Here is a 20,721-nt window from a genome sequence, read left to right as displayed (position 1 = left end):
TGAGGGGCCAGGCAGAAAGGCCTTATCCATTCTATGAAACCAACTCTGCAATGTTCCCCCCTCTTGAGGTGCGGCTGTCTCCCATATTGCTGAATTTCAGACAGCAACTGAATATAGCTTATTCACCTAAGCTTTTACGGTGTAATAACACAAGGTTTATTCCTCAGAAGAGATGTATGCACCTGTGTTTTAAAATTTTAGTTACAAAAATATTTTAGTTTGTATATATCCTCTTAGCTATGTTTGCAATAGTGTGTGTAATATATATATATATATATATATATATATATATATATATATATATATAAAATCAAACTGACATATTGCTGAGGAAGGGTGATCTATAAATATTCAAAATAAATAAATAAATAGATAAATTTAGTTGGCTGGGGGTTTTTTTGCTGGGCTTTCTGCACTGTGATTTATTTTGCTTTGGTTTTTGAGTTTTATTGTGAACTGTATATTTTATTGTTTGTATAAACTACTCAGAAAATTTAGTTGGCTGAATAGTATATAAGTGTCATAAACAAAATATATAATAAATAAAGGAATATATAATAAATAATTTGTGTATTTGAGTAGCATATGAATTGTGTGAGAAAAGTGAAGAAAGGTAGGACACATAAAACACAATATGGTTTTTTTTTTTTTTGTAACAGATGTTCTAGGAGAGTTTTAAATATTGCTGTATTTTTGTCCCAAGTGTTATACTTTGCTTGCTAGCATTGCACCAAAACCGACACAAGCGGGCCACATCTCTTCTGTGGTGTTGCTGCAATAAATCAACTTGCATGCTAAAACATCTAAATACTTCTCCTGGCCCTGTTACTGAACTGCAGTGACTAAGCTAATCTGAAATGCTAGGAGTTGAGAAATATAAACAAGAACAGGCTTGTGTTTCCTAGTCACAAATACGTCGGGATTTCACAAGCTGCTTGAGGTTCTGAAAGTGATGTGTCAGAGTCTCAGCCTGTCCTACAGCAAAGTGTGACCTGCATCGTTCTGTGTTCCTAATGTTTTCAGATTGAGGTGCTTAATGGTGTATTTTACTGTTTAATTTTGGGGGTTAGTTAAAAGTTATAAATTCTAAATAGTGGCATTTAATAAGCCTTCTGGACTAGAGGGGTGAGTGCAGGCAAACACACTGCCTTAGCATGTGCCATAGGTTCAGCTGGGGCAACCATTGTGCTGTGAGCAGACTCACCGGTCCTGAGTGGGCCTAATGCTGATATACAGGATGCAGCTGGCTTGAGGGCAGAAACCTAGTAAAGGACCCACCAGCTCTTCCAGGGCAGGGTGGGTCTGGGGGCACTATGCAGCCAACACCTATGCAATTATAAGTGACCTCTTTTTAAGCCAGACCAGGGAGAACTGCAAATGTAAAGCAGTCATTTTTTGGATGTATGTTTAAGGAAATGGGAAGCCAAGTCATTTCCTCAGAGATTTCCTTCTGCTGTACGGAGGAAGACAGTATTGTGTTTCCTGAATTCCACAAACACATCATTTATGTACAAAGCATGAACAAGCTTTTGCATTTCCTTTATATGCTGTATTTGTGGGTTGAATGACAAGTAGAAAAAAATTGACTCTAGGATGTAACAACTCTTAAGAGCTAATTATAATTATAAGGCACATAATTATAAGGCACATGTTCTAGTTTAACAACAATCCTTTTCCTTTAAAACAATTAACTGAAGAATATGGATGCAAAACTCACCTTGAAAAATCTCCTTTTGCTTCCTGTAAAATTGTGAAAAGGGGGCAGAGCATAAAACATCACTTAATTTGCATATACACATGAAGAAAAATACATTTCTAGATACGTCAAATAAAAGCATTCCAAAGCATTTTAAATGACCCCATCTTCAAAACAAAATGTCATCATAGCGTTTACAACTGTCAACTTTAAGAAGCCTGAATAGGTGGCTGATGGGGGTATCCTGGTGATTCAATGTACTGTCCCAATACATGCACCTTAAGGAAGGGCGAGGCAACTTCAGCCTTTCTCAGTCAGAATCCCCATGGATTCATGTTTTAAATTTACAAAGAAGTCTTCATATTTAGAATCTCTGGATAGTTAAAGACATGTTAGTTAAAGACTGGATAGTTAAAGACTAGTGTGCTAAGTGATTCTGAGTATGCAATCTTGCTTAGGAACATAGTAAGTGTTGCACAGGGTCAGATCCAGGGTCTATCCAGCCCAGCACTCTTTACAATAGGAAACCTGTGGCTCTCCAGATGTTGTTGGACTTCAACGTCCATCATTCCTGACCACTGACCTTGCTGGCTGGCACTGACACGAGTTGTTCAGTCATTCCTGCTTTACAAGAATCCTAGCAACAGGCATTAAGGCTACCCACTGAAAACTAGGCAGTGGTCCACTGGTAGGCCATACTTTGCCTTCTGACCACTCTGATAGAGCACAGTTCTCTAAAAGCAAGAAACAACACTACACCACAGTCTCTTCCCCCGCTTAGTCAAGGGAAATTAAGGAACTATAATTCTGTGAGGGTGTGAGGATCTCTAACATACCTTTCTTACAAACATTACAGAATCCCTGAATTCTTTGGAGGAAACTATAATACTTAAACATTAGGCATGCAAATATTTGCAAACCTAGTCACCTGGAATGAGTGACAACTGACTACAGGTGACCAGGCAGGAAAGATAGGGCAAATCTGGATAATTCTTCTGTAGTCTGTTGATGTGCCAACATAACTATGTGTGGAAACCAGGCTTGTAAAGGTTTTGTGGGCTAATAACATTTGCAAACTTATGTGCAAAGCTGAATCGAAAGTCTCATATTGTAGCATAGATGCGGCCCAATATTCTGATGTAGCCATGACATGAGGTTACACCTAAAAGTTTGTTTATCTTCTAAAGACTGGCCTCATACCAACTCTGTGCAAGCAGAGACGTGGTCCTATTGAGACTTGGGATTCCGTTAGTAAGTTAAGTACATTTGGGACAGCTCAGTTTCTTATTTTATTTTCCTTTGGACACAATATTTTTTCACAACATTTGCACTTCCTAAGCAACCACTCAAGGGAGCACAAAATGTTTGTTTTAGATGTCTTGCATCTGGGAACATTGTGACTTAACTCTGACTATCAATCCTTACTATCGAAACTATGTTCTGCACTTTTGCTACTGTTTTCCATTAGAAGAATGTGCAATTTTGGATTGTGAAGTGTCAGGGCTCTGATCTGGAAACAGGTAGGGCTGAATAACAGACCCCTTCTCCTAGAACCAGGGCTGTAGCCATAGGAGGGCAGTGAGAGAAAGACAGAAAACACATGTAGGGACCTGATCTGCCTTAGGGATGCCCAGGCCTCTTCCAGGAATTTTCTGCTTCAGTTTTTTTTAAAATAAAGTTCTAAGCTGAAATCCTAAACATGGTTATGTTTACTCATGGTTATGTTTACTCAAAAGTAAGTCCCAATGAATTTAGTGGAGCTTTGTCCCAGGTAAGAAGGGTTAGGATTGTAGCCATTATGAATACAGAAACACATGCAAAACATGTGTGAAATGTTTGGGCAGCATAATTACGATCAAATTGCTCAATGAACCAATGGGTACAAAGGCAGTAGAATAGGTGCCAAACACTTGATACACATTTTATATCAATATTAGTCTATTTGCTGTTTCACAATGACTTTTACTGTCTCCTTCCCCAAACAGAGCTAAGTTTCCCCAAGCCAGAAGCCTAGTTTTAGGCCAGCCTAAACCTGTAAAAGTTTCGTTTTTTCCAATTCCAGCCATATTACGCTCCTGACAGAAGAACCAAGTCGGACAGGGTGTCTCTTGGATTTTTATATTCAACAGAGTTTGATTTTTAAATACATATTCAACACTTCGCTATTGGAAGATTCTGTAAATTGTATATTCCCATACCCCAGTATACCTCTTGATCTCCACTTAGTGACTCAATAGTGCTTATCAAAGTGACTGTGTAATTCTTAAATTCAGAAAGGACATTGCTAAGCAAACCTCCCTGCATTTAACTGAATGATTTTCAGGAGTAAATAATAGAAGGGAAGTTCTTTGCTTCTTCCCTAGAAAAGAAGATCTCTCTGTGATAAAAGCCGGTTTGGCAGGTGCCAGAAAGGAAAATGCGGCTTCCAAAACAAGGCTTGAAGTAGGCCTTCCTTTCACTTTGAAAGAAGCAATACATTAGGCTCATAGAACATTTGGCTGACCAAGCTCTAATGCAACCAAGCAGCTATGTATGGTTTTGCTGTCTGCCAGGAACTGTAGAAAAAGGGGAGGGGGTGGTGAAAGTTGCCAAGCAGGTCAGGCTGTGTGGGCTGCCTCAGTCTGGTGCATCACCAGTTGTGCAGGCCCATCTTACCCAATAAAATAGCATGGATGCCATACAATTGTGACTGAAAATGCCCTCCTTACCAAACCTCTCTATACATCCAGAGCATTTCCTGTGCAGGAAACAAAAGTCAAACTTTGTTCAGCATGACTGCGTAACCATAGCACAACCACTTCAGAAGCAATTCCACTATGGAGGTTTTACTAGACTTAACTACTCCTGCTGTAATTCAAATTAATTGATTGCTAAGGCTCCAAGGAAATGTTTGTGGATGTCTAGAGTAGAATTTACAATTGTGTTTGTTAATTCCATTTAATTGGCAATCAATTAACTGGGGCTACAGCGGAAGGAAAAAACAGTTACTTTATAGTACCCTTGGGGTTGGCAATCTCCATTTCTGCTAATTATATCATGGGGCTAGCTCCCAGCGTGGTACAATACAAGCTTATGAAAGCCAATGGAACTGAATTAACTTTTCACTGGTCTTGGTTTTATAATTAAGTATTTAACAAGCACCGAAGACTGATTATTTTAAAAATCTCATCCGCCTAGTAATAATGATAATAACAACAATTTCTATTCTGCCCTTCCCCAATAGGAGTCTAGGGTAGCAAGCAACAACAAAAAGTTAGCCTCTTCCCTCCTTAACCATGAGCCAAGGTTGGTTACAGCCCATGGTGGAGAGAGCTTAACTACACGGCTGGGTTCAGATGACATGCTAAGTCAAGCCTTGACTAAGTTGACATGCTGCACTGAACTGGAAGAAGTTGGAAGAAAGTGGGTGCAAGCTCCTTTTGGGGAGCCAGCATATTTCTGCAGTTCCAAACATGTCTTACAGTGATATGAAAACCAGACCATTAAGTGATACATCTGCTATGAACAAACCATGGCTAAAGCAGTTTGCATGGATCTTTTTAACAAAGTGAGACGCAAGACTTGTTGGTCTGTATATATGGGGTTGCATCCAATGTTAGTCCTCTCTAGAGCAGACCCACTGAAAATGATGAACGTGATCAACTTGGGTCCATTGATTTTAATGGGTATACTCTGAGTAGAGCTTAGCTGGATACAACCTATGGTCTCAAGTGGGCAGAACTTAATTTGGAAGACTAAGCAATGGTTTCACTGTACATGCAGGACCTCAACCACCATTAATACAACAAGCAACTGCTAGTGCAAACCATACTTATGTCTGCATTGGGGCTTCCTGAAACAGGTTCAAGTCAGGTTTGCAAATTCACCTTCAGTTTAACAAGGAGTGTGATGTACGAGTGGAGCAGTCTTGCACAAACTTTGACCTGACAAGTAAAATGCAGCCTGGGAAACTTTCTGAATTGGCTGTCTTATTGGGACTGCAAACCAACCAAGAGGGGACCTTTCACACCCCTGGCCTGCCCCAATACATTGGTAGACTTTGTGGGCCACAAGCTGTGAACACCTTTTCAGGAAACATAAATAACATGCAATGATTGCATATTAGTGATTAATTATTTCTCTGTGTACTTGCAACTCTACACTTTATAAATGCCAGGATATTCATTGTCTTCAAAGTGATGATTCCTGATGCCAAATCATCCTAACCAAAAGCAGGCTACTGACAACCCTGTTTTCCTAGAGTGCTTTTGGCAGGTGTGTTGAATGTACATTATTGGAATAAATAAGTAAAAATAGTAACAACAAAGGGCCATCCCAGTTGAATTATGAACACTATAAAACTAAGGTTACTTTGTTTTTCAGTCTTAGGGTAGCTCCCATGTCTGCATACATGTTCATATGCCTGGACTATGAACTAGCACATTCCTCCAAGGAACTCAAGGTTGCATCAGACAGCTCTCCACATCTTCTAGGCTGAGAGTTGGTGACTGGCCCAAGGTCACCCACTGGGCTTCATGTCCAAGTGGGGATTTGAATCTTTGTATCTCGGGTCATCCACAGAGCAATGTGGCACAACACATCCAGCACGTGGCATGCTTGTACATATGCGCACACATGAGTCACAGTGTAAGAAGCTGCTTTGAGACATGGGCTAAAATGTTGAGCTCATTTCCCTATATTTGAATATATGTGTTTTATTTATTTATTTTTAAATCCTTAAGTGGCAAGTCTTGAAAGTTGGAAGATAAAAAGAACAAATCTGACATAACTTACCTGCAAGATGTATGAAGCCAGTTCAAACACAACTTCACTGTCGACCTCAATGAGCTCCTGATGAGAAAAGAAAATGAGGGTGAATAAGCAAGTGATTTATTTATTTTAGTTCTTCCAAAAAAGAAGTGATACCTCTGTGTCTCTATTGTATACTGAAGGAGTCTGAAATTAATGTGGATTCATAGAAAAGGCTTGTGGCACAGAATGAATTCTAGTGCTTTGGGGAAGTTGCTACCTATTGCTAATGTTAAAGTAGGGGTGGATTTCTCTTGCTTTTCTCAAAGATTTTCAATGATGCTCCTGAAGCTCAATTGACCACATTTTGTTACAATGATATGGGTGTGGATTCAGTTATTCTCACAGCTCACAGGAAGGTGGTTCACAGCTGAAAATGTGGGCTGATGTTTTTTCCATGGGAATTGTATTTAGTGTGCCTTGAAATTGCTTAGATCATTCTTCTGGCAGCTAGTAAAACCTTCCATAAAACTACAATGAGACACAAGCTGAAATTACTGAAACTTTGACAGAGCTTTTCTTTTAAAGTTGAGGGTTAGTCCAAGATGGTGAACCCCACTGACATTCTGCAAGCATTCTCTACAGGTGCTCCTATTGGACGAAGGCCACTCAACATTTATTATAATAGATGTTTATAGCAGAGACCCTCTGCACAAACAGCCCGCATGCCTTTTATCGCACAAAATGTGTTTGCACCAGTGGTCCAGTACATAGCTGGCAACTTTTCCTTTTAAAGGGAAATTCCCTTATTACAAATAGGATTCCTCACAAGAAAAGGGAAAAGTTGACAGCTATGGTCTAGTATCTGAGAGGTATGTTACATTTCAGCTGCTTCCTTCCTCACATCACAACAAAGGAACATTAAAAGTCTCCAGTCAAATATTTGGCTGGTGATTTCAAACTAAGCTCTCTTAACCTCTTCAGCTCTTGTCCAAGTAGTCTTCCCTCTTCTGCCCATTTCCTCTCCTCTCTTCCTATCCCGTTCATGCTCCTTCCTTGGACAACTCCCTTGTCTTAGATATTCCACATTACCTCGTCCTCTTGCCTTCTCACTACCTTGCCACCCCCCAATCTCAACAATCAGAGCAGCTTGGCCAATGGGAGCCAGTGGTCTCTCAGTGTATTATGCACCTCTGTAGGGGGACTCTACATTCAGGCAACTCAGCCACTCACTGCCAGAAGCTCCATCACCATCACAAAATTCCTTTGCACATTACTGACTATACTGACTATTAAGTCAAGTATTTTCATTGTGGTTCCCATGAGCTACTATCAGGACTAGAGTTGGAGCAGGTCCCAGTTCCTCCAACTGAGGAATCTAACCTCCAAATTGTTACTTTGCATGCCCCTGCTGGCTTTCTATACTTAAACTTTTGTTTGAATTATTTGAACTTGCTTGGAAAGAAAAAAAAGGCATGAAACACCCAAGATCTAAATTCAGATAAATGCAATAATGCACACCATTCAAGTGAATGACACACCTCATTTCACAAGTCACAATAACTGTACTGAGTCTGCTGCCCCTGGCAAATATGGAGCAACAGCCCTTAGCCAGGTGCTCTTGTCTCCTGCTGCTATAGCGCCAGAGCCAGCCTGCTAGAATAATGCTCTCACTCAAGTCTTCTATCACAATCCACGGCAGCCAGATCCAGAAGTGAGCCTTTAACAAAGAGGCTTTCTACTTTTTTATCCTGTCCCATTCTTGTGCATGTTTGGCTTTAAAAATGCCTTTGGCCAAAACGTTTAATTGTGCGTTTGGTTTTACTAATGAGGTGCATTTAGGAAGTATAAGAATGCTGAAAACAGGGCAGGCCAAAGAAAATGTGTGTTTACCATATACTTGGGAATGGTTTAGCTTGGCAGTCCACCATGCACAGCTGGAAATTAGGTAACTGCTCTAGAGATCCTGCTGCCTCTTTAACAGTGGAGCACCCCAAACTTGGACCCCTTAGTATGCTGGTCACATTGCTCATCTTCCCCTCCTTCCTGGCAGGAAATGCTTAGAGATGGGGCGTGGGCTTGGAGCAGTTGCAAGTTTTGGGGGGGACATAGCTTTGTGTGCTCTCAGGCATGGTGGAGGACATGGTTTCATCAACTGCTTCTGTACATGGAATAGAGGGTCCCATCTTGGTGGTGGTGTTTTTGCTACAGGCAACAGAATATCTTAGGACAGTTCTAAAACAACTATGCCAGGCAACAGAGGAAGAGCATGAGGTGGAAGGACCACAGCTGCATTCTCCTTTGCAGCAGCAGAGCAGCAAATGAACCTAAGAAGAGCCCTCTGGATGAGGCCAATGGGCCATCCAGTTCAGCCTCCTGCTCTCACAGGTGCCTGTGGGAAAGCAGAACAGGAGCACAACAGCACCCTCCCCTTGGGCAGTTTCCAGCAAGTGGCACTGAAGGATCCTGCCTCCAGCCATGGAGCAGAGCAGAGCCATCATGTCTAGCAGCCACTGACAGCTGCACCCTTCATGAAATGGCACAATCTTCTTTTAAAGCCATCCAAGTGGGTGGCCATCACTGCCTTTTGTGGGAATGAATTCAAGAGTTCACCTATGTGCTGGATGAAGAACTACATAATAATAATAATAATAATAATAATAATAATAATAATAATATATTATTTATACCCCGCCCATCTGGCTGAGTTTCCCCAGCCACTTTGGGCGGCTCCCAATCAAGTGTTAAAAACAATACAGCATTAAATATTAAAAACGTCCCTAAACAGGGCGGCCTTCAGATGTCTTCTAAAAATAGGATAGCTGCTTATTTCCTTGACATCTGATGGGAGGGCATTCCACAGGGTGGGCGCCACTACCGAGAAGGCCCTCTGCCTGGTTCCCTGTAACCTCACTTCTCGCAATGAGGGAACTGCCAGAAAGCCCTTGGCGCTGGATCTCGTTGTCCAGGCTGAACGATGGGGGTGGAGACTTTCTTTTATCTGTCCTCAGTCTTTCAGCATTCAGCTTCATTGCATGTCCACAAATGGGCAGGTGGGATCTCCAAGTTGCAACTTGGCAACCTTAGGTGGAGTCTATACTATTGCAGGCCAGTGCAATTTATGGCCACTAAACCAGGAAGGGGAACTTGTGGCCCTCCAGGTGGTGTTGGACTCCAATTCCCATCAGCCTCAGCTAGCACAGCCAGTGGTCAGGAATAATAATAATAATAATAATAATAATTATTTTATAAAATTTATATCCCGCCCTCCCCAGCTGAAGCCGGGCTCAGGGCGGCTAACAGCAATAAAATAATACAACATTCTAAAATCATTTCATTATAAAATTAATTCAAATCAAATTGAATGGTGGGAGTTGGAGCTTAGCAGCATCTGGAAGGCTGCACGTTCCCCATTCATTCACCAAACCATGCAATGCCACACTGTAATTTTAATGCTTCCATCTCAAAATAGGGAAACAACAAAGGAAGGAAAGGCTGTACTTACTTATTGAGGGCAGATAACCCTTTTCTCTTACATAATCGTCTATGGTTATGGGTGGGAGTAAAGTGCATCTTCAATTTTAATCCAAAAACTTGTCCAGCATGGACCCAGAAGTTCTCAAAATGGGTTCCACATGGGAATTTTAGGCATGAACAGTAGGGAGAGAGGAGGACAGACAGATGGAGCCGGCTCATTCTGTCAAGGGTAGCTTTAGCTTTTATTGCACTAAGCAGCGGTGAGTCAATAAAACTTAAGGCTAAAATAGCTCATGAGAGGAAGGCAGGGACTTCCCTGTTTAAAGCTATTTATATGCTGCACTCTGCCACTCAACATGGTACGTGAAGCAGCTTATGAGCAAAAACATACTATAAAATCATAATGGCTTTACAATGGTCATGTATTAATCTTCATCTTTCAAAAGCAGGAATACCACAGCCTAAGCTTCCCTGGAAGGATCCCCAAAGGTGCTTTTCACTGGAATCCAACACAGGGCATTAACCACACTTGCCACATGATCACCACCAAACAGAGTCAGTGCATCTCTGTTTTGAGAATCAGTGCTGATTCAGCCAAGGGTTCCTTGTTCCTCTCCACCTACTCCTTCAATTCAGCCAAGCTCTATATGAACAATCACAGCAATGTCCCATTACACTCTTGGCTCCATGCCCAAGTCAGCTTCCCTCTTGGTACACTAATGAAATGTTCCTGCCACTCAGCTGCTGAGCGACGAAGCAGCCACTTCATTAAGAGCTCTGCTATATATGTGAGTTCTTCATGCATGCGAGTATCCCTGGGAGCAGGTTTTTCCCAGCATGGGCTTTGACTTGACCCCTTTCCATATAGGAATTCAGTAAGGAAGCCACAAGTTAGCACTTGTTAGCAATTAACTTTACAAAATTATTAGGCAAATTGCTAAGGGTAGCTCTTGAGATGCTACTTAATGAACTGCTATTAGGAAGGATAAAGGCAGTTTTTCAGAGCATAGATTAATTTGCCCTGGTTTGCACAACTTCTTTTGTCATGATGCTGCCTTTGGTCAAACAGATTTTGTAGGGAATGTGTTTGGGGGGGCAGGGTGACTACAAAAACTTGCACAACTCTTTTTTAGAGGCAAATGTGGTGTGAGCATATATATCATGACTACATTTTCAAGCCTAGGGAAAGACTATTGTTTGCCTGCATCTTAAATCTTTACACACCATAGCTTAAGAGAGACTTTTGAAACTAAAGTGGTGAGAAGCATGTCAAGTGAGTTCAGTCCAAAGCTGAGCATGTGCATCTCGCACAATTCTCCCTCCCAAAGAAGAATGGAACAAGGGGAGATTTGCAGACTTTGTCATGAACATCCTGAACAAGCCAGGGGAACATGTCCAAAGTTACTCTCAGCCAAGAGTTGCCAATGTGAAAGTAAGTAGAGTCTGCTAGGTCAGACCACTGGCATACCTGGACCAGCCCCCAGTTCCCCCAGCTGCCAACCAGGTGCCTGAGAGAAACCTGCAAGCAGGACCCGGGCACAAGAGCCCCCTCCCCTCCTGAGGTTTCCAGCAACTGCCTCCCCCTGTGGAAGCAGAGTATGGCTTCCACAGTTCAAGGAGGCAGAGCAGGGCTTCTAAAATGGCTGACAGCAATTGATAGACTTATCCTCCCCAAAAGTGTCAGTCTCACAATCTTGGTGGCTCAGGCAGTGCTGTGGACATAGTGTATCTTGATTTCAGTAAGGCTTTTGATAATGTCCCCCATGATATTCTTGTATTTTTCTAGAAAATAGGTGCCAGAACTCACCATGAACTCCTCATTTGTTGTCTTGGCAATGGCAGTGGTGCCCACCTGAGAGGTGCCAGAACTGAGTTCCGGTGAGTTCTGGCTGGAAAAAAGCCCTGCTTGTGGGGAAGCTGGTAAAATGTGGGTTGAACAAGGTAACTGTTAGGTGGATTTGTAGCTGGTTGATGAACCAAACCCAAAGAGTGCTCATTAATGGTTCTTCGTCATCCCAGAAAAAAGGGACAAGTGGGCTGCTGCACTGTTGTTCAACATTTTCATAAATGACTTGGATGCAGGAATTGAGGGGATGCTCATTACATCTGCCAATGATACCAAACTGGGAGGGGTAGCTAATGCCACAGTAGGCAGAATTCAGAATTCAAAATAACCTTAACAGACTGGAGAACTGGGCCCAAGCTAACAAAATGAATTTCAATAGGGAGAAATGTAAGGTTTGCACTTAGACAGGTAGAACCAGATGCACAAATATAAGTTGGGGGGCACCTGGCTTAGTAGCAGTACATGTGAAAAGGATCTAGGTGGGCCACAAGCTTAACATGAGTTAGTGTGATGCAGCAGCATAAAAAAGCTAATACTATTCTAGGTTGCATCAACAGAAGTATGGTGTCCAGATCAAGGGAAGTAATAGTACCACTCTATTCTGCATTGGTCAGACTCCACCTGGAATACTGTGTCCAATTCTGGGCACCACAATTTAAGAAGAATGTTGACATGCTGGAACACATGCAGAGGAGGGCGCCCACAATGATCCAGGGTCTGGAAATCAAGCCTTATGAGGAATGGTCAAAGGAGCTGGCTATGTTTAGCTGGGAAAAGAGGAGACTGAGAGGAAATATGATGGTCACCTTCAAGTATCTCAAGGGCTGTCACATGGAAGAGCGAGGGTAGGACACGAACCCATGGCTTCAAGTTACAAGAAGGAAGATTCTGAGTAAACGTCAGGAAGAACTTTCTGACAGTAGGAGCTGCTGGACAGTGGAACCTCAGGAGGTTGTGGAGTCCCCTTCCTCGGAGGCATTTAAGCAGAGCTTGGATGGCCATCTCTCTTGGATGATTTAGCTGAGATTCCTGCATTGCAGGGGGTTGAAATAGATGCCCTTGGGATCCCTTCCAACTCTACAATTCTATCATTCTATGAAGGGGCACTATGCATATTTACTATGGTCCCATTTCTGCATGATCAGCTGCAAGAATTTTTCTGCTTGCATTGGATTACCACATCCAAAATCTTTAGCAAAAGACCATGACTGAATGTGAATGGGGTTTCACTTTGTGCTTGTGTAACATAAACTGCTAGTAATTTCAGTATTATATCTAGCAGAAGCCTTTGAAGCAAAGTCACATAAATATGAGGTGAATATGTATAATGGCAATGAAAATAATAATTTAATAATCTAGATCTATACATGTTTATAAGGGTGGGGGAAGGCTTTAGAGGGTTCACACCACACATTATCTCAGTAATTCACAATAGGACACTGTAAGATATTATTATTATCCTGAGATGGAGTCCCAGGTATGAAAGGAAGTTTCTATCAAAAATCAAATTTGTACCAGAGACTAGAATACTCCCCCCTCCTCCTGGATTTCTTTGTCTTTGAGTAGCCACCGGATTGTTATTTGTGGTGCTAGAAAGCCTAACAGTTCAGACAGATAAGAGAAAAGGCCCTGTTATTAATTTGCACTGCAGGCAGAGCTAATGAGTGCAGTACAAGGCAGCCCATTCACAAACACCTTGGGAGACAGAAAATCCGATAGTTCCCACAGTACAGCCATGGCATTGAGTAAACTGCCCATTCCCCTTCCCCAAGGCATGCTGGGGGGGCTGTGTGACAAAGCAAGGAATCAGATTCAGAAGGGCCTCACCTCCTGATGAGATTTACCTACAAAGCCATCTTTTCTCAGAAACTTCTTTGTGATGGACGTTGCAAACCATTTACCTGAGCAGCATCCATAAGTATCAATCAAATGGAAATGGGAAGGACTATGGGCCTTGACTTCATAAAACCAGAGCTCTACAGAAAGGGGAAGTTTGAAGAGGCCCCCAAATGGATTTATTTAAATGGACACGGAACTTTACCTGTGAGCGGCCATTTGGCTGTGAGTGGGGTGCCATTTGGAGAGGGTGGAAGAGATGTGTGGGTGCTTCCTCCCTGCGCTAAAGGCTAGGTCTAGAGTCACTTCTTTTAAACGTCAAGGCCTAACCAGACAATACATGAAATGCATGAACACATTTAATGTACCTTTTTTTAATTTAAAAAAGGGAAAACAGCCACAGGGGTACTGATCAGGATCGCTCTTGGTTCCACTGTTCTGTGCTGGTCAGATCACATCTGGAGTGCTCTCTTCAGTTTTGGGCAGCAGTTTTTTGGAAGGACATAAACTAATTGGAACACATCCAGAGGAGAAATATTTCTGGATGGTTTGGCATCTGGAGACCAAGGTGGCAGCTGTTTTATAGGCCGGATTCAATGGCATATCTGCAAATTCAGGCCATGTAATTAAAGTGGATTTGGACTCCTCAGCAACCAACCCACCCTCTCCCCAGTTTGAACTTTCGACAGTAAGCAAAGTGGTGGAAATGTGGACTGGAAAGGCTCGACACAACATCACATAAGCAAATAAATCAGCATGAACGCTCAATAAACTGGCCATCTGGAAGCGACCCAAGTCTGTTGAGGAACGGCTGAAAGAACTGGGAATGTCAGCCTGAAGAAGAGACAGGAGAAGGTGGGGCAGGATATCAGTTTTTAAGCTGCCATGCAAAGATGGAGCAGAAGATACTCTCCACTTCTCCAGAGGGCAAGCATGGAAAGAATGGGTAGAAATGGCAGAGAAACAGATTTTGACTAAACATTCAGAAAAACTGTGTAACGATATGAGCTGCTTGACAGTGAAAGAGACTGCCCCAGAAAGGATAGACTCTCCTTCACCGGAGGCATGTTAGCAGAGGCTGACTGACTGCAGTCAGAGATGCTGCAGTTGCATCCTGCACTGCAGATCCTACACTGAGCAGAGGGATGGACTAGATGACCCCCAAGATCCCTCCCAAATTATGCCACTCTATGATTCCACTCCCACCCCCTGCAGGTGCTGTTCCTCGCTCCCTTTTCTTTCATTGAAAATTTTAACACACAAACATCAGGAAACAAGAGATGCAGGCACAGGTTCAAGCACACAGCTTGCCATACAAAATCAGTGGCAACACCAATCCTCCCAAGGACAATAATATACCTCAAAAACCAAGAGGGACTGCGGTAGCTCAGTCGGTAGAACAGGAGATGCTTAATCTCAGGGTCGTGGGATAAAAGATTCCTGCATTGCAGGGGGTTGGACTAGATGACCCTCGTGGTCCCTCCCAACTCTACATTTCTATGACTTTACCAAGAGGTACGTTCAATTCATGCCATAAAGAGCCACGTGATTGTTGTCAAATGATGACTACAGCATCATGCAAAACTTGGGGAGTGGCATGAATGGCTCGTCTCATGCTAAAAACAGAACTCCCATCTCAGCTCAAACAAAATGCTTTTTGGTGGAGTGAGTTCACATGTCCGCCTAGCAGTTAAGCAGAAGGAAGAGATGAGACCCTGCACAGGCCATGTGTGAAGCAGCCCTGGGTGTCTGCAGAAGACCTTTCTGCTTCTGCAGCTTCCCTTCCCCTCTGGGTATTTGTTTTGTCTCACAGCACAAAGCAGCTGTGCGCCCTTAGCCTAGGGTATTCCAGCTTCAAGCCAGGGAGCCTGGTCATCTGTCAAAACTTTGCACAATGTTCTGCACTTGGGACTGTTTTGTTTTATCCAAGTAACCAGCAACAACAGACCAGTGGCTTTTTCCTTTTCCTTTCCAAACATCCATAAGGCCAAGAACTTGGACAGAAACCGTTTCATCAGCATTGCATGTAACCACTTTTGTTCTGGTGCATATGGCAAGGTTTCAAGAAACTCGCACGCCTCCCAGTAAACATCTGGGAACGACTGCCAAGTCCTCACACGCAACTCAGAGCCAAGGGTGCCCTCTTCTGATGGATGCCGTCAAAGGAATTCTAACGACTCACAACAGTGCTAAATCCCTCATTTAGCAACCATCTTGACACCCCACTTCAAACAAACAACACACTTCAAACAAACTTCAAACAAACAACAACATAACATAACATAACATAACAACAACATAATAGAATAATAATTTATTATTTATACCCCGCGCATCTGGCTGGGTCCCCCCAGTCACTCTGGGAGGCTCCCAATAGGTAAAGGTAGGCAGGCAGGCAGATATATAGGCAGAGAATCACAGATAGCCCAAGGAGGTACAAACTGGCAGTGCTTATTTTGAAAGAAAGGTTGAATTACAATGGCAGCGACATGAAGAAAAAGTGTCAAGGCCTTACCTTGTAAATACAGGACTTGGCATTCAAGAAAAACAACTCAATGGTAGCATTATCCTTTAGATAGGATATGCTTTCAATGTAGAACCTAGAAATGAAATGGAGAAGTCATATAAACACAGGAAAGAAATTGCAGCCACTGAATAAATAGGACCCTGTACAATTTTTTTATTATGTGAAAAAATGTGTTCAGAGGAGCCTTTGGGGCTGAGAGAGAGGAATTCTCCTTTTTCTGTTTTAGTTTTAGAGATTGTGTTATGACTCTTGGAAAGATTTGTGTGCCTCTTAAGACATGATCATTCAGAAATGCTGGATGTGTAAATCCCAGCCAATAAGAAAGGCATTAATGCTTGTTTTATTTCACAGGTTGATTTATAGCTCTATAAATATTTTTGGCTGGGATGGTTTTCTTTTTCCTCTGTCCTTGACAATTGTGCTGCTTTGCTTCTTATAAATGGTTTCATCCTAGCTTGGGAGTAACTTGATTTTGAAATGGCCTTTTTTGCTGGGGGGGGGGGAATGAAGGGGAGAAGTGACCCCTGAGTATAGATTTAAAATGAAAACAGCTGGAAGTCTGTACCTGGAGTGCTGAATCTGTGGAATTCCGCAACATCATGGGAATGCTGCACAGAAACAAATGCTGCTCACATGAACCTGTATGTAGCTCTGGGAAAGAGCTAGTGCGGTGAGGTGGCTATGAGCCTTAGGTATGAAACAGCCATGTCAAAATCTCACCTCTGACCTAGGGAGGGGGAGCAATGTGGTTCAGGTTGCATTTTAATGCAAACCTATCTAATCTGCACTTCCTGAAACAAATACGTCAAACAAAACAGCTATCCTCCAAAAGTCACCTTTCTCTGAATTTTGTGATGCAGGTCTTCAACCAAAAAATGGGAACCAAAATGCATGTATTAGACCAACGTGCATATAAATGAAAATAACATAGAAAAATGCATTTTATTAGAGAAAATGGCTTGCAAAAATGTATTCAACAAATTTCCACACAAAAATGTGTACATTAGAAGAAATGCACGCTAACATGATGGTGAATTTTCATGAGGGTTCTTTTTTAAAAAAATAATTGCAAATTGAAGAAGAAATATGGTGAGCTGAACTTCTAACCGGAAAAACAAGAAACTGAAATGAACAGATCTGCCCGCCCACACTCTCCCATGAACTGGCTAGCTGTCACCTGCATCTTGGGACTATTCTATATAAGTGGCTCCCAATTAGGGGTCTGGGGACCCCTGGGGGTCCACGGAACTCACCCATGGGGTAGTGCAAACCACCTGCAGATGGTCATTATTTTGCAGGAAGGATTCAAGTGCATACTGGGAAATTTATGTTTGCACAATTAAAGTGGATTAAAGGGCTGTGTTGCCCAAGCACAACAAATCCACTTTCAAAAGGAATTGGGACAATGCTACAGCATAGATTTAAAGCATATCCAACACACATTTAATGCACATAACTTCCTCTGAAGAATCATAGGAACCGTAGTTTGTTAAGGGTGCTGGGAACTGTAGCTTTGTGAAGTGAAAAAGACTCTGCCCAGGATTCTTTGCAGGAAGCCATGTACTTTCAATAGGCATAAGATGTGTTTTCATACTTTTTGAAGTTTGGAAACAGATGAAGAAATGAGTTGAAAAGTGTGGGATGAATGAATTACTAGCAGTATTAACTGTTATAAAGGTATAAACAGCCTTCAAGCAAATCAGGACAAAATTTTAATATAACCAACCCACCCTGCAAACAAAGGAAAAGAAATGCTCAATAAAGACCAATATGGTTTAACCTGCTGCATAAGCTTTGTGTAAGCAAATCAGGATGACTGTTCAATAAACACGTCTGGAGGGGTTCATAGTAAAACAAAATATGGAAATAACAAAACTTGCAGTGATCTTTCTCAACATACCTGATAATCTTTCTCATGGATTCTTAGACATACTAGACCACTTATTCTTTTTACAGAGCTGCTTAGGGTCACCAGATCACAGCCCAAAGAAGTCTCCAACCCCCTTACAGGCATCGTGTTGCCAGCTTCTCCCACACTGTTCCCTCCTTGGTCCCAGCACCCATCCAGCCCCTTTCCCCACCTGCTAAAACAAAGAGAACTCTCCCTCTGCTAACTCACAGCAGGCAAGGTGCCGGGGGAAGAAGCCACAGCCCTGGTCCCAGCCTTCTCCATAACTGCAGGACAGCAGTCAGGGAAGCAGAAGACTCCCTGAGCACAACATGTGCTTTTTCTTTTTCTTTTTTTAAATAATATTTATTAAAGTTTCAAAAGAAGAAAAATCACATTAATAAAAAAATTAACAATAAAAAGGAAAAATACAAAGTAGAAAAAAGAAAAAAAAACAATTAAAAACAATTCCATCTTTTCTTCACTTCTTTTACGTTTACTTGTTTCCCGGACCTCCTCATACCTCCCTCTTTTGTATTCCAATTCAATTTGTTAATCCAACAATTCCTTTCCCTCCTTTTTAGTCCTAATCTTTAATCTTGATATATTATAACATTAAATTTTTACATATTAAAAACCAATTTTTCCATATTCTTTTATACCTATACCGCTAGAAACCACTTAACTTCAATCCAACATCATTCTAACATTCATTAATTTTGCAATATTTCTGTAAATAGTCTTTAAATTTACAACATGTGCTTTTTCTTCCGCATGGGAAGTAGGTTATTCACACACACACGTATGCACCTACCTGACAGAAACGAGAGCTCTGTTGCATAGGGGCCTGAGCACAAGTGATGAAGCGCTTAGTTCAGATTTCACCTGGGAGGCCATCCTACCAAGGAGCCTCGGGAAAGCCTTTCCTTGGCTCCCTCTTGCTTTGGTGTGGTGCAGACTCTGCCTTCTAAGCCTATGGCAGTGCATTGTGAGAAGCCCAGGAGCTCTCCCTGGACTTCAGAGCTGGATGTGAGAATTACATTAAAAACAGCTGTGCATTTCAAGCTCTCATTGGAATGTTTCAAATATGCTTCTTACAAACTAGATATCAGCTTAAAAAGAAAAGTAAGGAAGGAGTGCAGATTTGTCCAGTGGCACCTGACCCTGCTTACAGGTGTGAGCTGAAAAAAGACGATGCTCCTGTGGGACACCAGAGGGCAGCATTGCATTTCTTAAAGCTACAGTGGAAGCCCGGCTGATGCTCTGAGCAATTCATACAAGACGCTCAGATAAAAAAGTAGGAAACTCGAAGAAGCACAGGGCTTTTTTTCAGCCAGAACTCAGTACTGGCACCTCTCAGATAGGCGCCATTGCCATTCTAAGAGAACGAGGGAGGCATTCGTGGTGAGATCTGGCACTTTCCCCCCTAGAAAAATAGCACTAAACAAGCATATATCCTCCTGTAGTGAAGAGCTCCACATGATATTTAGGACCTACAAAGAAAACCTTATTCTCCAAAGATCTGCAGTGCACATTGTATGTTGGGAAGTTCTTCCAAAATGTGTGTCAATATTCAAACAACAGCAACAACCAAGGGAAAGAATTTTCTTCATTTAAAAGGGGCTGGAGCCTTCTAGAGGATCTTTGTGGAAAAGTCTTCTATTGTTTGCTTAGAAAACTGGAAGTTTCATTTATTCACTGTGAATTTATAGCTGGAGATGTAGCAGTAGTACAATGGTTTTCTATTTTGTCTGGCAAGAGTTAATAGTTACCTAGGTATTAGCATAAATATTATTTCCATAAGGTCAGTAATGTGACCCCTTTTCATGGAAGTGCTAACTTCTGTTAGTGAAATTTTATGGGGGGGGGGGGTAAGGCAACTTTGCTTTTAAGAAAGGCATTGAAAACATGAATTTCAGCACCTCCCCAGTTTCAAATTTTCCATCCCCACCACAGACATTCATTTTCACCATCTGCGCATGTCAGACAATTATACTAAAAGCATTGGAAATACACCTGAACCTTGTTACGCTTGTTGGTGTAAGGTCTTCAGAGAAAGCATCTCTCAGTTCTGAGACCAGAAGCCTGTTCAACATAAGTCACTCAGTTAATCACTAACAGCTTTGGGATTTTCATTGCATCCTGTGTTCTCTGCCACATCTACAGTCAAAGGTATTAGTCACGGCATTCGAGATTGTAAAGACTAAGGCAATCTATATTAATTTCCAAGCAGCCTAAACAGAACAGAAAGAGCTATTCCTTCAGTTGTGACACACGAGAAAAGTAAAGGCTGAAACAGAAGGCAATTTCCTGACAACAGTATCCCTGCTGGCATTTTGACAGAGAAGCTGCCTTGCTAAATAAGATGGCCTTCATTGCGGAATTCCCAGTTCTCGCTTACACTATCTTTGCCTGCATCTCCTTCCATCCCTAAATGATCGCTTCCCTAATCCCTTCCCTGGAATCCTCTTCCAGCTCTTCCTTTTGGGGCAAAGGTCTCAGCTCAGCCCAGGTTGCACTGGACTACTTTGCCAGTGACTCTTCTGTGGATCCTGCCCACCGCCAACACCCTGGAGGCAGGATCCCTTAAGCAATTCCTTCTTTGCAAATTCTGATATGAACTGCCCTGACCCTGCCTCCTCAGCTAACATGGAGATCAGAAGACAGTTATCTTGGGTGTGTGTTTGTGTGTGGGTGTGTTGTACTTCCCTGAATTTTGCAGC

The 20,721-nt window shown here is 42.1% G+C and overlaps 1 protein-coding gene across 10 annotated transcripts in view; it reads right to left on the bottom strand.

Moving 5' to 3' along the window:
* The window catches only part of FRMD4A (FERM domain containing 4A), a 411,715-nt gene that overhangs the window by 82,232 nt on the left and 308,762 nt on the right, over positions 1-20,721 (bottom strand). For all 10 annotated transcript variants that reach the window (XM_081023499.1, XM_081023500.1, XM_081023502.1 and 7 more), the window contains 3 exons: positions 16,099-16,183; positions 6,470-6,526; positions 1,718-1,740 (listed from right to left, as the gene is read on the bottom strand). In XM_081023499.1, the coding sequence (XP_080879625.1) occupies positions 1,718-1,740; positions 6,470-6,526; positions 16,099-16,183 (165 nt within the window). The remainder of the gene's footprint in view (positions 1-1,717; positions 1,741-6,469; positions 6,527-16,098; positions 16,184-20,721) is intronic.

The sequence above is a fragment of the Podarcis pityusensis genome (assembly GCF_964106645.2).
Source record: "Podarcis pityusensis genome assembly, chromosome: 10".
Classification (NCBI taxonomy): domain Eukaryota; kingdom Metazoa; phylum Chordata; class Lepidosauria; order Squamata; family Lacertidae; genus Podarcis; species Podarcis pityusensis.
The sequence above is the reverse complement of the archived record's forward strand: the minus strand, read 5'-3'. Positions and strand labels throughout refer to the sequence as shown.